At 39.4% G+C, this 14,640-nt stretch overlaps 2 protein-coding genes across 2 annotated transcripts in view; one reads left to right on the plus strand and one right to left on the minus strand.

Annotated features, from left to right (window-relative positions):
• Positions 1 to 6,757, plus strand: part of PDE3B (phosphodiesterase 3B) — a 54,601-nt gene extending 47,844 nt beyond the window's left edge. The window contains exons 11-16 of the mRNA XM_079965972.1: positions 78 to 191; positions 1,540 to 1,739; positions 2,946 to 3,149; positions 3,921 to 4,082; positions 4,742 to 4,988; positions 5,634 to 6,757. Coding sequence (XP_079822098.1) covers positions 78 to 191; positions 1,540 to 1,739; positions 2,946 to 3,149; positions 3,921 to 4,082; positions 4,742 to 4,988; positions 5,634 to 5,860 — 1,154 coding nt within the window. The 3' untranslated portion in view covers positions 5,861 to 6,757. The remainder of the gene's footprint in view (positions 1 to 77; positions 192 to 1,539; positions 1,740 to 2,945; positions 3,150 to 3,920; positions 4,083 to 4,741; positions 4,989 to 5,633) is intronic.
• The window catches only part of PSMA1 (proteasome 20S subunit alpha 1), a 395,447-nt gene that overhangs the window by 68,033 nt on the left and 312,774 nt on the right, over positions 1 to 14,640 (minus strand). The window lies entirely within an intron of this gene.

Here is a 14,640-nt window from a genome sequence, read left to right on the forward strand (position 1 = left end):
CTGCTAGCAGGTTACAGATGGTATGTTTAGTTTATATTATGATAACATTTGGATTTAATTAAAAAATCTTATTTTAGATCACAATCGAATACATGCAACAGATGTTCTTCATGCTGTTTGGTATCTTACAACAAGACCAATTCCTGGATTTCAGCAACTATATAGTGATTCTATAACTGGAGCGGACATTGGTATGTGACTTCGTTTGGTCTTCCACAGAGATCCCCCCACCATAATATAAAATGAATATATTTGAGGTGGAGGAAATGTCTCCTATTTCTTTCTCTTATTACTTGTAGATTTCATAGTTGAAAGATAGAACTAACAGTCTATGTCATTTACAAGCACTGTGTGTCTGGTTTTAGGATAATTGATTGAATAATTGCTGACATGCTTTGCTTCCTAGCCAAGGAAACTGTTTCACTTAGATCTCTTATCCAGAATGAGACCTATATCTTCCTGCAGTGGTCAGCATGTTTCTAGCAACTAAAATACATTAGGCTAATATTTCTTTATTTAATTAAGAAATGAAACATCTCAGACTAAAAATACCTAAGGCTAAACTATTTAACTTAATTAGAGCTTTTCCTAATTATTCCAATGTAAAAATGAAATAGTCCTGAACATTCAAGGTCTTACTTTAATTAATATATACTCATCTTAAAATGTTCTGTTAAGTTTAACCCAGTATGACTTAAAGGAAATTGTTTAGCCTTCGTTTTACACAATAGAGATAGTGATAATAAGGCAATTTTTTTTAAAAAAAATATGTATTCTTTATATAATAAAAGCATCAGAATATCTTTGGGGTGGGGGGCACTTGAATCGCATGTGTGTCTTAGAAGGAAGTATCTATTTCTGATGCATCGCAATTGCACGGGATCATTCAGATGCAAGAAATACAGCTTGAATCTTCATTGTACCTGCTTGAAATTTGTACAGATTTCACTAACATTGAACAGAAAATGAAGTCATTCTTTTTGTGCAGTGGAATAGTGGAATTGAGAAGTATTTTATTTATAAACAGAGAAAATGATTTTTGGAAATAACATTTTTAAAAAATCGTTCAGAAAAATACCATTTCATTTTTGTAAATGTACACCTGAAGTTAAGATAGTTAATAGTGAATGATATGCGTGAATTAGGCATTTGCCACACCCTGCTTATAATATCATCATCTGATTTTGTTCACTAGGCATTTTAACACATTTTAAATGACAACTGTACAATACAATTTTTGTTGACATATATAAATATTCATTACAATTTGTTCTCTTTAAATATGATTTCTCTGGCTATTGAGTGGTAGACTTCACTTTCAAGGGCTTCAAAATCCAGAAATACGTAACACGTGATTTATTTCTCTTGAAGAATAGTCATTACCAACTTTCTGGGTTTTTTTACTTTTTAAAGATTATATTTTAAAATTTAAACTCAACACAGTGAAATCTGTTCATTGAAGGGTTTAACATAAATATTTATGAAGATGCTATCGCTGAATATTCTTAAAATGTAAGTTCATGTCTGTTTTTTCCCCAGATACAGAAGATGATATTTCAGCTGACCGAGTTGCCTTTATTTCCTCCAGGAGTTGTGCTATGGTTGATGAAAATTATGGATGCTTAGCCTCAAATATTCCAGCCTTAGAATTAATGGCTCTTTATATTGCAGCAGCTATGCATGATTATGATCATCCTGGCCGTACAAATGCTTTTCTGGTAGCTACAAATGCTCCTCAGGTAGGATGTTTTGTCTTCTGGAATGTTTCTGGTATTCAATTCAATTCCTGAAATTTAGCAGACACATGCATTAATATTTGCTGGCTTTTAAATGTGTTTGATATATGGGTACTGTGCTAAAGGAAATCATGCAAAATCATATATTTCCAAACACATCAGAACAAACAAGATTAATAGTAATACACATACCTCATCAGTGTTCCAATTATATAGTCTTACTGCACTTTTATAACAGGATTTTAAAACATAGCTGGATGTAATAGCAACAAAGTTAAACATTGTAATAGGAAATTCCATTCTGAATAGCCAAGCAGGCTTCATAAATGAAAATTGTATTCAAACATAAGAAAAGTTATAAATGTAATACATAACATAAATAAAACTGATAAACCCTACAATATACCGTATTTTTTGCCCCATAGGATGCACTTTTCCCCCTCCAAAAATGAAGGGGAAATGTGTGTGTGTCCTATGGGGCGAATGCAGGCATTCGCTGAAGCCTGGAGAGTGAGAGGGGTTGGTGTGCAGATCTCTGCAAGCCATGGGAGCGCTGGGCTCCCGCGGCTTGCGGAGAGTTGCCTGCATGCCAAAGGCTGGGCGCGCTGCGCTCAGCGTGCCCAGACTTCACGCGGCTCTCCGCAAGGCGCGGGAGACCAGTGCCGGGCTCCCAGGGCTTGCAGAGAGTTGCCTGTTCTGGGGGCTGGGGTCAGGGGAAGCTTGGGCTGGGGGGGAAATAAATTTTTTCCCCTTTATTTCCCCCCCAAAAAACTAGGTGCGCCTTATGGGACGGTGCGTCCTATAGGGCGAAATGCCTGGAATGGGATTTTCCCTAGTGGGCACCAGGACACTACCAAGTGCGTAATATTGTTCCTCCTGTTGCTTGAGGCAGGAAACCTCATCATATCAGCTTTTGGAAATACCCGGCTAGGATTTGATTTTGTAATACTGGATAACTGATTTATAGGGCCATCCTTTGGTTATTTCGTTTGTCTGTTTAAATATTTTAAAAACATTTGGAGGAAATATCACAACCACAGTTCCTCCCAATATTTTCAGGTACAACAAACTGCCAGCAGATTAATTGTAAAACATGGACCTGCTTGTACATTATCTTTGATCTGAATTATCTCTGGAGTCAGAAATTTTATTTGGTCTATACATTTTTGTGAAATGTCAATTTTTAAAGGATGTGTATTAATTTTGCAGGCTGTGCTGTACAACGACAGATCAGTTCTGGAAAATCATCATGCTGCGTCTGCATGGAGCCTCTTCTTATCTCTGCCAGAATATAACTTTTTGCCTAATCTTGATCATGTACAATTCAAGCGATTGCGATTTTTAGTGATCGAAGCAATTCTTGCTACAGATCTTAAGAAACATTTCGATTTTCTTGCTGAATTTAATGCCAAGGTTTGTAGCCCAAGTTTATGCCTGCATGCAGGCTATATACCATAATGATTAAAACTTTACGTATTTAGCTACCGTATTATTTTTTTGTGTATAGGGTTTCCCCCCCAAAAAACAATAGGTTTAAAATTGGGGCTCGTCTTATACACGGGTAATGCTGGGGGGATGTTTTCTTAATTTTGAGTCCCCCAAAATAGGGGGTGTCTTATACATGGGGGTGTCCTATACACGGAAAAATGTGGTAAGTTTTTTTAACCACTAAGTCAAAAAAAATCTTTTTAAGTGATGTACAGAATTATAATAATTATCAACAACATGCAGATAAGCTTAACAGAATTTACATTTGCATTCATTTGCTGAAATAAATTTTTTTAGCAAGCATGCAGTACTATAACAATAGTATTCGTAGGCCAGAAATTCCAAAGCATGGATGCCATACTGAAATATTAATTCCTCATAGATATGGAACAAACATTATATGGCACTTGTAAAACTGCAGATCAAGCAGTCAGGTAGGTACATGAGGGAAGATTATTCTCCCAGGCAAGTGTGTCTACAACAGCAGCCTAAAGCTGCTATTTTCCATACACTTACTGGAGAGGAAGACCCATTGAACTGGGAGTCATGAATAGTATTGATTGTGCTGCACAATGTATAAAATAAATAATGCTCTTCCTTATATGATGAATGCCAAGTCCACTGAATCTAATGAAAGAAATAGACTGTGGATGTTAGTAAACCAAAATACTAAAAACTGTTTTTTCTTCCAAACAGGCTAATGATGTAAACAGTCATGGTATAGAATGGAGTAATGAGAGTGACCGTTTATTAGTGTGTCAGATATGCATCAAGCTTGCAGATATCAATGGTCCAGCAAAAGTTAGAGATCTGCACTTGAAATGGACAGAGGGCATTGTCAATGAATTTTATGAGCAGGTAGGCCTGGGAAATCAGAATTTTTGAAAGATTCCACCTACTCTTTGAAAACTGGAGACCCTCTTAAGATTATTAGGGGGGTGGGCAGGGGAAGGACTAAACCATGTTGAAAATGAACATAATATTTTAGCTGCTGTTCATTCATTTTCAGCTTTGTATTGTTATAAAACAGCACCCCTGGGCTTTCCATTGTTGTGCCCATAACCGAAGTTTAAGGTGCCATTTAGCTCCTAGCTTTCATATCTTAGCTTCTAACTATACTACGGCATAACTATAGCTTAGTAGGAAAAGTACAACTGTATCCAGTTGTATCATCATGCAAAAGTCTGTTTTCATGACCAATGATTACTGGCTATCAGCATATGGCAGCTGTAGATTGTAGCAATACTTATTTAAATATTGTATTTACATGCTGGGCATGGCACAAATCAGCTTTATATATTCCATGACTGCTGCTTAGAAAGTGTGATTACAGTGTAGTTTCATAAGGAAATATCTGCTGATAATGTGTTCTTTGTGATGCTCTATAAGACTAGAACAAATGTAACACAACTCCTTATTGAAATATTGGCTGTTTGTTTTTGTTTTATGTGCTCCAGTTACCAAACTTTGCACTGATACCCAAGCTTTTCTAAGTGTTTGTATTTATGAATTTACAGGGAGATGAAGAGGCAAGTCTGGGATTACCCATTAGCCCTTTTATGGATAGACGTTCTCCTCAACTTGCAAAACTACAAGAATCTTTTATTACTCATATTGTTGGTCCTCTCTGTAACTCTTACGATGCAGCTGGCTTGCTTCCAGGCCAGTGGATTGATGAAAAAGAAGATGATATGGAAAGCTCTGAAGATTATGATGAAGAAGAGTTGGACAGTGAAGACGATGAGATGGAAGATTTAAGCACAAGTAAGTCTAAATACTTAAACTACATACAGAATTTTAAATGGATTTGGATCTAGTTAACTTTTTACATTTGTTGGAAGCTGCCTTAGAGTAGCAGATGGGAGGCATATAAATAAATTGTTGTATGATCCAGATATCATAGTAAAATATCACCATTACAAGTATCTATAAAGGGTAAAGTTCAAAGCTGCTTGAGTGAACTTTCCCCATCTTCTCTTCCTCCCTGAACACCAGCAATCTGTTTGATAGAGTCCCCTGACCCTCTGGAACATATCTTGGGGGTGCACGTGAGGCTGCAGGTGAAAGGGAAAGCCCCATTTGACCAGCAGAATCCCCTTGGATCTGTGCTGCTCATTCAAACATTGCACCAAATTCCTTCATATTCCCATTTCCAATTACAAGTTCCCTTTACCCCCCAGGTCCTTTCTTCCTGCCATCTCACAAAGCTCATCTTTCATCATCATTCTGAGCACACAGACCATTCTCCTTTAAGGGCATCCTGTTCCCTGTTTAATCAGCTAGAATGCCTGACAAAGGTGTATTCATAGCCATTCAGGTTGGTTCAGTATACCACTTTCCTAAGCATAAGGAAAGTGTTTCATACTTGTTTAGCTCTCTTTTGAAAAGTGGCATTTCCCTCTTTTGCAGAACTACAGAGAAGAAAAAGCAGGCAGCGAATATTTTGTCAGCTGATACACCATTTGAATGAAAATCATAAAGTATGGAAGAAAGTAGTTGAAGAAGAAGAACTAAATAAATCAGAAGAGAGTAAACAGTCAGAGAACACATCCTTATGTCAAGCAGATGAAATTCAGGTTATTGAAGAAGCAGATGAAGAAGAGGAACGACATCAAGGAGCAGAAAAAACGTTTTAAAAAGCCTTCAGAATGATGTACAGTACTGCTTCAGAAATAATGTATTATTTCACATAATGCTGACTTTAGACTGACACAGTGAACATAACTGTAAGAGAGATTTGAATACTGTGAAAGGACATATTTTCTCTTAACAGTATCCCACTCCTATGCACTTTTACCACATGGAATTTGAAAACTTTATTCAAAGGTTGAATATTGCATTCCATAATGCAAAGATCTTATGCCCAAGTTGGTGTTCAAATACTTTGTTTTGCTGTCTTACTGAAAACAGCTTCTTAATATTAAAGTAGTATATACCATTTTTGAGAAAAAAAATTTAGCTGCCTTATTTTACAAAGTCACCAGAAGTATTTTGTTTATAGGACCTACCAGTAATTGGGCTTAATACTAATACATGTTTTGGAATTTGTATTTTATTTTTAATGTGGATTCAAAAATCACTGTTTCTTATCTGTCAGTATGAATGTTACAGTTTACACCTGTTTGATTTGCAATTGTTTTATTAATTAAGTTTTCTTGGATTGATTTAACCATTAGATGACTGCAACCAGAATAGATTAATTCTGGATTTTGTGGTTAAAATTTAATCCCATGTGCATCAATTTGATGCTTTTTACTGTGGTGCACAACCTGCCATTTTATTTTATTTTGAAAATGTTCAGGTTTGCAGTGAATATCCAGGCTAGTTTGCTAAATAAACACCTGTTGCCTTGTTTTCATTGTTCTGTAATAGAACACAAACGCTATCTCACTTTTGATAATGAAGGGACTGTATTCTTTTAGTCAATAATATTATAAATATGTTCCACTCTTACTCAGGATTCATGTTTAGAAACATGACACAACAGATTTTATATTTACAATATTGTGCTAATGCTAGGTGTTCATTTAAAAAAGAGTCTACTTTTTCTTTGTATGTAAACCTTTGAAGAATTAAAAGATGGTTTTCTATAAACAATTGTTGTTCTTCACTTTGCAAAATAACAAGCACACGGTAAATATTCCTGCTTGCAGTAACCACACATTAGATTAAAAAAATAATGAAAATACAATAGTAATTGAAGTCCAGTCACATGCCCAGGTTATCTGTTGTCTGCTCATTTTAGTTTCACTTTACATACAGCCCATATTGCATTGGGCCGTAAGTCCTTGAACTGTGTGCCTGATTAAAGCCCACTTAGCTTGTACTCTTTTTGGAAGAAACATTAACATTCTTCTGAAATGATGGGAAGGGACAGTAGCTCAGCCATAAAGCACATTCTTTTCTATACAAATGGTTCTAGCTTTGGCACTTTCACATAAAAAGGAACAGGTGAAGCAGAGAGATGTCTACCTGAGAACCAGGAGAGCTTCTGTCAGCCAGAGTACACAATACGAGATTTGATGTTCCTTTGCCTGCTGTGTGTCTAGAAGCAAACCATATAATATCTATCTCAAAATAATTGGTTTTGCTTACAAGCAAATCTATGCAGAGTCAATTACTCAATTAAAACTCAGATGTTTAGGTTGCAATCCTTTCTGCCTGGATTGGAACAACCACCAGTGGGTGGGTGGGCAGATTACAGGTCACTAAAAGCCTGGAGTTGGTACAGTGCTCAAGCCCAGATTGGGCCTAGGTTCTGGGGCAGCTCAGCCTCTTCCTGCCATCAGAAAAAAAAACCATTTTGTGGCTTTTTGCTGGTGGCAAGCCTGCCACTACCACATCTACCCCACCTGTTCAGCAGTTGGAAGTGGAATCCACATATCGGAGTGATGACAGCACTATGCAGGCAATGGCCGGAAGGGCTGCTCTGTCCAATCCAGCCCCATCCCCTGCAGCCCAGGGCAAGAGGGCGGGGCTTGCATTACGCTGCCAATCAACTAACTTTACTGTTGGCTGGGCAATAGCGCTATTTGAAATCTTAAATTTCATATCCAAACAAGATTCTGTGAACCACCCTGAGATTTAATGATGAAGGGCAGTATATAAATCTAATAAATAACAATAATTATGTTTACTAAAATTCTGCATCTATTAAAAATCACTAGCAAAACTCTCTAACATTAGTGGCCCTGCACACCCTGCCTTAATTCTGTTAATCAGATTCAAAATCAGTGCAAGACCCATTGCACCCCCCCCCAAAAGTGTGAATATGTTTCTCTGCCTTCTCTAAGGGCAAGACCAACCTTGTAATAAGAATACCTTAACACCAACATAAACTTTCAGGTCTTTATATTGGAAGACAAAAATTGTCAGAACACTTAAGCGTAAGTGATAACTGAATTGCACTCTAGATAGATTTTGCTCAGCCTTTCCAAACTATTGAAATATAATGCCAGCTCACCCTCTAATAACAATTAATATAGCTCAACCTGCATTTATAATCATTTCTGTTTTTCAGAGCTGAGTTCAGTCAGAATGAAAGCCAGCTTTAGTGAATTCCTAGAGCACTGTGCTGGAAAAGGGCATGTTTTAAAACAGTGCAAACTCCTCCAATAAAACAGAGATTAATGATCAAAAACTTTTTCTGTAGTCCTACATAAAGTGCATGATATAAATAAAAAGGACATTTGGACTTGCTATCTATGGGTATGGCAAGAGGGCTGTAAGTATCATTAGGATTTTTATCCTTTTCTTAAAAAGCAAAAAAGGAAAGAATCAGAAGGGTTTAAAAATATCAAGGGTGTGTGCTTGGAAAAAGAAATTGGAGGCTTTCATTAGCTGTGTGAAAAAGCCAGCCTGCATCCCACCTCTGGAGCTACAGAGGTGGGCAGACATTCCCTGGCAGATGTGTGGCAATCCCTGCCACCACCCCAGCTCCAAAGGTGGGTGGAAGATTGGGGATTGATAGCTGCATGCTCAAAGCCCCGGATAAGCCTTGTGCATTCAGAGCCAAACTGGGAGCAGCCTTTCCTTGAAAATGCTCAGGGTGGTCTCAAGCATCCAGAAAACATAGGGTCCCTTTCAAGCAGCTGCACCCAACCTGGCATGCTTCCCACTAGCCCTTTCTTCTGTTAACATAGTGGGACCTGCTTCTGAGACTGAATAGGTGTGTCCTGCACAATTAAAAAAGCTTTTGATAAATTAGAATGTTAGATATTACAGCTGTGAACTGGATCTGTCTGAGGCTTGGACATCAAACCACATTTGGTTCTATCTAGGAGTTGGTCAGATCAGGTTGCGGCAGCCCTAGGGTGGGTCCACCCAGAGTGATCTGGGACTGTCGCAAGGGCAGTGTTGGTCTGGCAAGGAAAGAGGAAGAGACCAGCATCTCCTGCCACTCACCATTTCTAATTAGGGTATAAACCCATGATTAAACAGTTGGTGGGGAGGAGAAGGACACATGATTGTGCAGGCCTCAAATAGGTTTGAAGTGTGACTCTGGGTCAGGATGACTCTGGATCACCTTGGATCAGATCAGAGCAACTCTGAGCACTGGATCAGGTGCCGCTCAGGAAGATGGACCATTATTAAACACCCTTAAAGGTAAAGGTAAAGGTACCCCTGCCCGTACGGGCCAGTCTTGACAGACTCTGGGGTTGTGCGCCCATCTCACTTAAGAGGCCAGGGGCCAGCGCTGTCCGGAGACACTTCCGGGTCACGTGGCCAGTGTGACATCGCTGCTCTGGCGAGCCAGAGCCGCACACGGAAACGCCGTTTACCTTCCCGCTGGTAAGCGGTCCCTATTTATCTACTTGCACCCGGAGGTGCTTTCGAACTGCTAGGTTGGCAGGCGCTGGGACCGAGCAGCGGGAGCACACCCCGCCGCAGGGATTCGAACCGCCGACCTTTCAATCGGCAAGTCCTAGGCGCTGAGGCTTTAACCCACAGCGCCACCTGCGTCCCATTAAACACCCTTAGACATGTTTAATAACATATTTCTCAAAAACAGAAACTTTATAAACTACCAGGTTCAGATGGTGACCTCACAGTATTTAGCAAGACACTTTCAGATTTTAGTCACTTTTCATCCCACAGATACCTTTCTTTAATAAATGCTGATGGCCTTTTTAACTTTACGATTCACTGAATGATGCTAACATTACTTTGATATATAAGACTACTTTCTGCTGACTGATCTCTCTTCTGAAGCAGGTCTCTAATATCACTGCTGCCTCACTTGCTAAAAGATTAATTAGAATAATAACCAAATATGTACACCATACTCAAGCAGATTTTATATCTGAACATTTGTTATAAGGAGGGCTTTTAATATAATCAATACATGTAGTCAAAATGCGGGTAACACCTCTGGATGTTCCTTAGTGCTGAAAAGCTTCTGAACATCGCAGCTGGAAAATTTTATTTTATTTATTATTTTATTTTTTTCATACCATGGTTCCTCCTGAGCCCTAGGAGTGTGTTGGCAGTGAGAAGAGGGTGACATATGTAGCACAACAGACCTGCACTGCTCCCAGTGGGTCTTACTCTCCTGTAGTTACTGCTGAGGCACATTAACACAATGACTTATTAAAAGTGGCCCAGCGCTCCTTCGTTCAACCTGGGCCTTTGTGGTTTAGTAGCAGCAGCCCACACTTTCTCAGACCTCAGAAGAGTACGCTGGTTACTCACAGTCCAATCCTAAACTCCCAATAGCCCAAATGCCAACCATTTCGGCACATGGGGATTCTAAAGCTCTGAGGCTGGCAAAGAGCCAAATTATTCAGAATAAAGGTAGGAGAAAAGCTGGCAGAGGTCCAAACAGAATACAAAAATAAAACCAAACCCTGTAGCTCTAAAACTGAACTTACCGTAGCCTATTCTCTACACTCCTCCTTCACATTTACTCACAAAGAATCGGCAAGGCTGGGCAACTTCACAGAAGATCCCATCTTGGACTACTGGTGCTGGAAAAGGAACTGGATCCCCTGCTCTTGGAAGAGGAACAAGTTGCAAGAAGCTTGCTGTTGTTGGCACCTGTCAGCTCAGCTTTTTAAAGGCTCTTTCCCTGCTTATTATGAGAGGTGGGGAGTGTGGCGTTTGCCCTCCTAGGTGGGTCATAAGGAAAGGGTTAAATTAGTGTGATTGGCCAGTGGGAAACCAAGGGGAGGAGTTAGAGTTGGAGTTGTTGGGAAGTCAGCTGGGAGTTGGAGAAGGAAGAGGGATGATAAGTTTGTGGGTTGGTCTAGTTTTGATGTGAGAGAGTGATAGAAACTGTTAGGAGGAGTCAGACAGACAGTTGGGATAATCAGTTAGAAGTTATTAGGAAGGTATAGGCCGGTAAAGAAACTAAGATTAAGAAAGTGACAAGAAAAATTATCTGAAACCATAACCTTGTTAATGGTTGCTTATTTGATTTAATGTTAACAACTGTCTGGACTCCGTGTGTACCCGAGAGAAACGGGTTGGTGGCAGCGGGGAAGCAATCACAGTGGTGGCACAGGGATCAATGCACCGTCAAACGTCCGGGGACCCTGTGTGATCGCCACAGGGAGCCTTGGTTCTTTTTCATCACATTCCTCAGGTAGGCTCTTTAAGTGACCTCTTTGCAGAAGAAGCTTGGCAGGTGGCAGATGCCAAGTTGACCTGGGGAAATGGCGGGCTGCCAGAGGGCACCAGAAGATGGGAATGAGGACTCTGAAGGGGAGGAGGCTATGCATAAGAGGCTGCTTGAGGAAGTCCCCTTCCTTTCCCCCAGATGTGCCCAGACTTGATGAGGCAGGAAACCCTTTCCAGACAGTGGAGGATGAGGAAGGATTTGAGGCCAAGCCCTCTTGTGACAGAGCAGACCTCCTCTGAGGAGAAGGTGCATCCATCAATCTCTTCCATGGAGACGCAAGGTATCAAGAGAAGGGAGATTTGTTCCCTTTGAAGAAGGACCTGCCTCAGGCTATGAATGATCACAGGGATAGTGATAGGGAATCTCCTACACTACTTCCATGCCTCTGAATGTTGAAAGAACAACAGTACCGTTGTCTAAGTCCTGCTTGCAGGTTTCCCATAGGTCCCTGGGTGCCCATTGCCAGAAACAGAATACTGCATTAGACAGGCCTTCAGTCTGATCCATCAGGGGTCTCCTTATGTTCTTATTTTAGATTTTGTTTTATTTTGGAAGTCATTTTCTTTTAAATCTGTACTGAAGTTATTTGTTTGCCTATTAAAAACAACAACAACCATGAATGAGTTAATGATTAGAAGCCCCCCAAAACACATAGAACCTGTCCCAATTCTGGTCATATCCTGTGAAAAGATCATTTCTAAAATATGCCACAGTGTATGCAAGGTTTAGGAGTACCATTGAAGCAGGCATTGGGTTTTGTTATTGCAAAGTAGTAATCCCCATCTCTTGCCACAGAGCACAAGGGCATCAATTGAATCCCACGTGATTACACATTTAGATAATTTGCTTTTTAAAATGACATTGAAATTTATATTGTTTTGAACTTCAAGTTTTGGAATTTCATTGTCTTTTCCAAAAATTTATTTCTGCTGTAGCTGCGGATATGTTAGCAAGATGTTCACAAAACGGTGGTATGTAGATAGAAGAGCGCTTGCAGAATGAGCAGTGTTTTTGAAGCTCACCATTGAAAATGTGTGCTCCTAAGTTCCTCAGCAATTATGCCACTCAGTTGTGCTTTGAGATAGTAGTAATGTTGGCTGCTGCTCACTGTTGTACACCCACATTTGTTCCTTAGTGTTCGCTTCCAGACCTGTTTAAATATGGTAGCATCGCTGTAGGGTGTACTGGTTGCTACATGTGCAACCATTTCTGATGATCTGCTAGTAGAATAAGGTGTTTGTTCCTGGACTTTCCCCCTTACCATCTAGAAAAATTACAGGCCTAAAAAATGAAAATGAGAGTCATTTCCCCTATTACTGTGCTTTGTTAATAGAGCACATAAGAAATAATATTTCAAATTCAGGTATTTCTCAGGCAAGGTTTTACTCTGCCTAATCTTTCTCAAGGAAAAAAAACCACCACGAGGGAAGAATCTTTAACTTATGCAGGAATAAATATGAGAACCATTGAGCGCAATAAGCTCTAAAAAACAAAAACAAAAAACCACCAGTTCCACAGCCCAGTATATAATGTTTTAGACAGTCCCCCTACCACTCACCTTGTGATTTCCCTGTGTTCTAGGGATTCAGCCAAGAGACAGAATGACTCAGACATTTGACTCATCCCCGCTGATCAGCACTATCCTCAGAATCACTTGCTGTGCTAGATGAGATCAGGAAGAACATTTACTTTGCTTCATTATCATAAAAAAACAAGGTGGATCCCAAGGTATGTCTTGCAGTTGCTGAATCCGTGTGCATTGTACCAAAATCTTAAACTAGAATCTCCAGGCTGCTTTGTCTTTTATTTAGTGGACTGGAGAAACACATGCCTCAGTTTGAAGGAAACAGAACTTCGTCCATCGAGCGATCAACCAAGTTTCCCCAGATTGCTCCGAACTTAAAAGAAAAGTGATGATGTGCACATAGCTGGCTATTGAAGGGATAATCAAGTAACTGGAAACACACAATACTTGCTCTTTTAATTTGCATGCATAGCACTTGAATATGCACCCCCCTAAAACTTCCCATTCTCACCAGTGATCTTTTCTCACACACCCTGTTCCGAATACCTGCTCAATTATTTTGAAGTATTGATTTATTTCCTCTCTTATCTCTTACATCATTTTTGTTTGTTTGTTATTTTGATTTGCATTTTTGTATTTTTAGATTGCAAACTGCCCTGTGATCTTCAGATGAAGGGCAGTATAGAATAATAATAAATAATAATAATAATAATAATAATAATAATATGGCTATCGAAGCTATAAAAAGCCACTTAGCATAGCCATCTAAATAAGAAAACCCAGGTAAAGAAGAAAAATAAAGATGAACAGCAAAAGCTAAAATACAAAACCAATAAAAAGAGCATCCAAATCATTCAGCATTCTATATTTAAAATGCAAACTTCAGTCTCTCGAAGGCTAGCAGGAAAGGATCTCAGTGAGCTTTTCTGGACAGGAAATACCATAACAAGAGTGCTACCATTGAAAAGGCCCTGCTTCTCTGGCCATTCTTCAGTGGCTCAAGGTACCAAGAGTACCGTCTGGTATTACTCCTAAGAACACTTGCAGTTCCAATGTAGAAATCCAGGGGGGGGAGCTTTGGATTTAATCAGAAGTTGTGTTATAAAGGATGTTGTAAAGGGCCTTTTCACCCCGTGGAATGCCCTCCCATCAGATGTCAAGGAAATAAACAACTATCTGACTTTTAGAAAACATATGAAGGCAACCCTGTTGAGGGAAGTTTTTTATGTTTGATGTCACAGAGTGTTTTAATTTGTTGGAAGCCAGTCAGATGGGGCAGCATATAAATTTATTAATTATTACTATTATTGTAGATTACTTCTTGTCAAGTAGGATCTGCTTTTTTCATACTCTAAGATCCTGTAGTAATGTCATAATGCTAGTTTTATAGTAGTGCATTTTTAACATCTACAGAGCCTGGTTTCTCAAAACCCTTTAATTGATGTCAGGAGGAAAATTGGGCTGTGAAAGAGAAAAATGACACTCCTGTTCAGACTTCAGTTCTTTTAATGAACATAACATCCTGGGGGATAGCTCAGATGGAAGAGTATGAGACTCTTAATCTCAGGGTTGAGTTTTTGAGCCCCATGTTGGGTTAAAGATTCCTGCGTTGCAGGAGGTTGAACTAGATGGCCCTCATGGTCCCTTCCAACTCTACAATTCTATGGTTCCATATGTATTATGAGTAATCAAAGCCAACCAAGAGAAGCTGGACTAGTTACAGGAGTTGGGGCTTAAATCAAAACCCTTTGTTTTTGCTTGGGAAAAATATT

The sequence above is a fragment of the Podarcis cretensis genome, assembly GCF_951804945.1.
Source record: "Podarcis cretensis genome assembly, chromosome: 1".
Taxonomy (NCBI): Eukaryota; Metazoa; Chordata; class Lepidosauria; order Squamata; family Lacertidae; genus Podarcis; species Podarcis cretensis.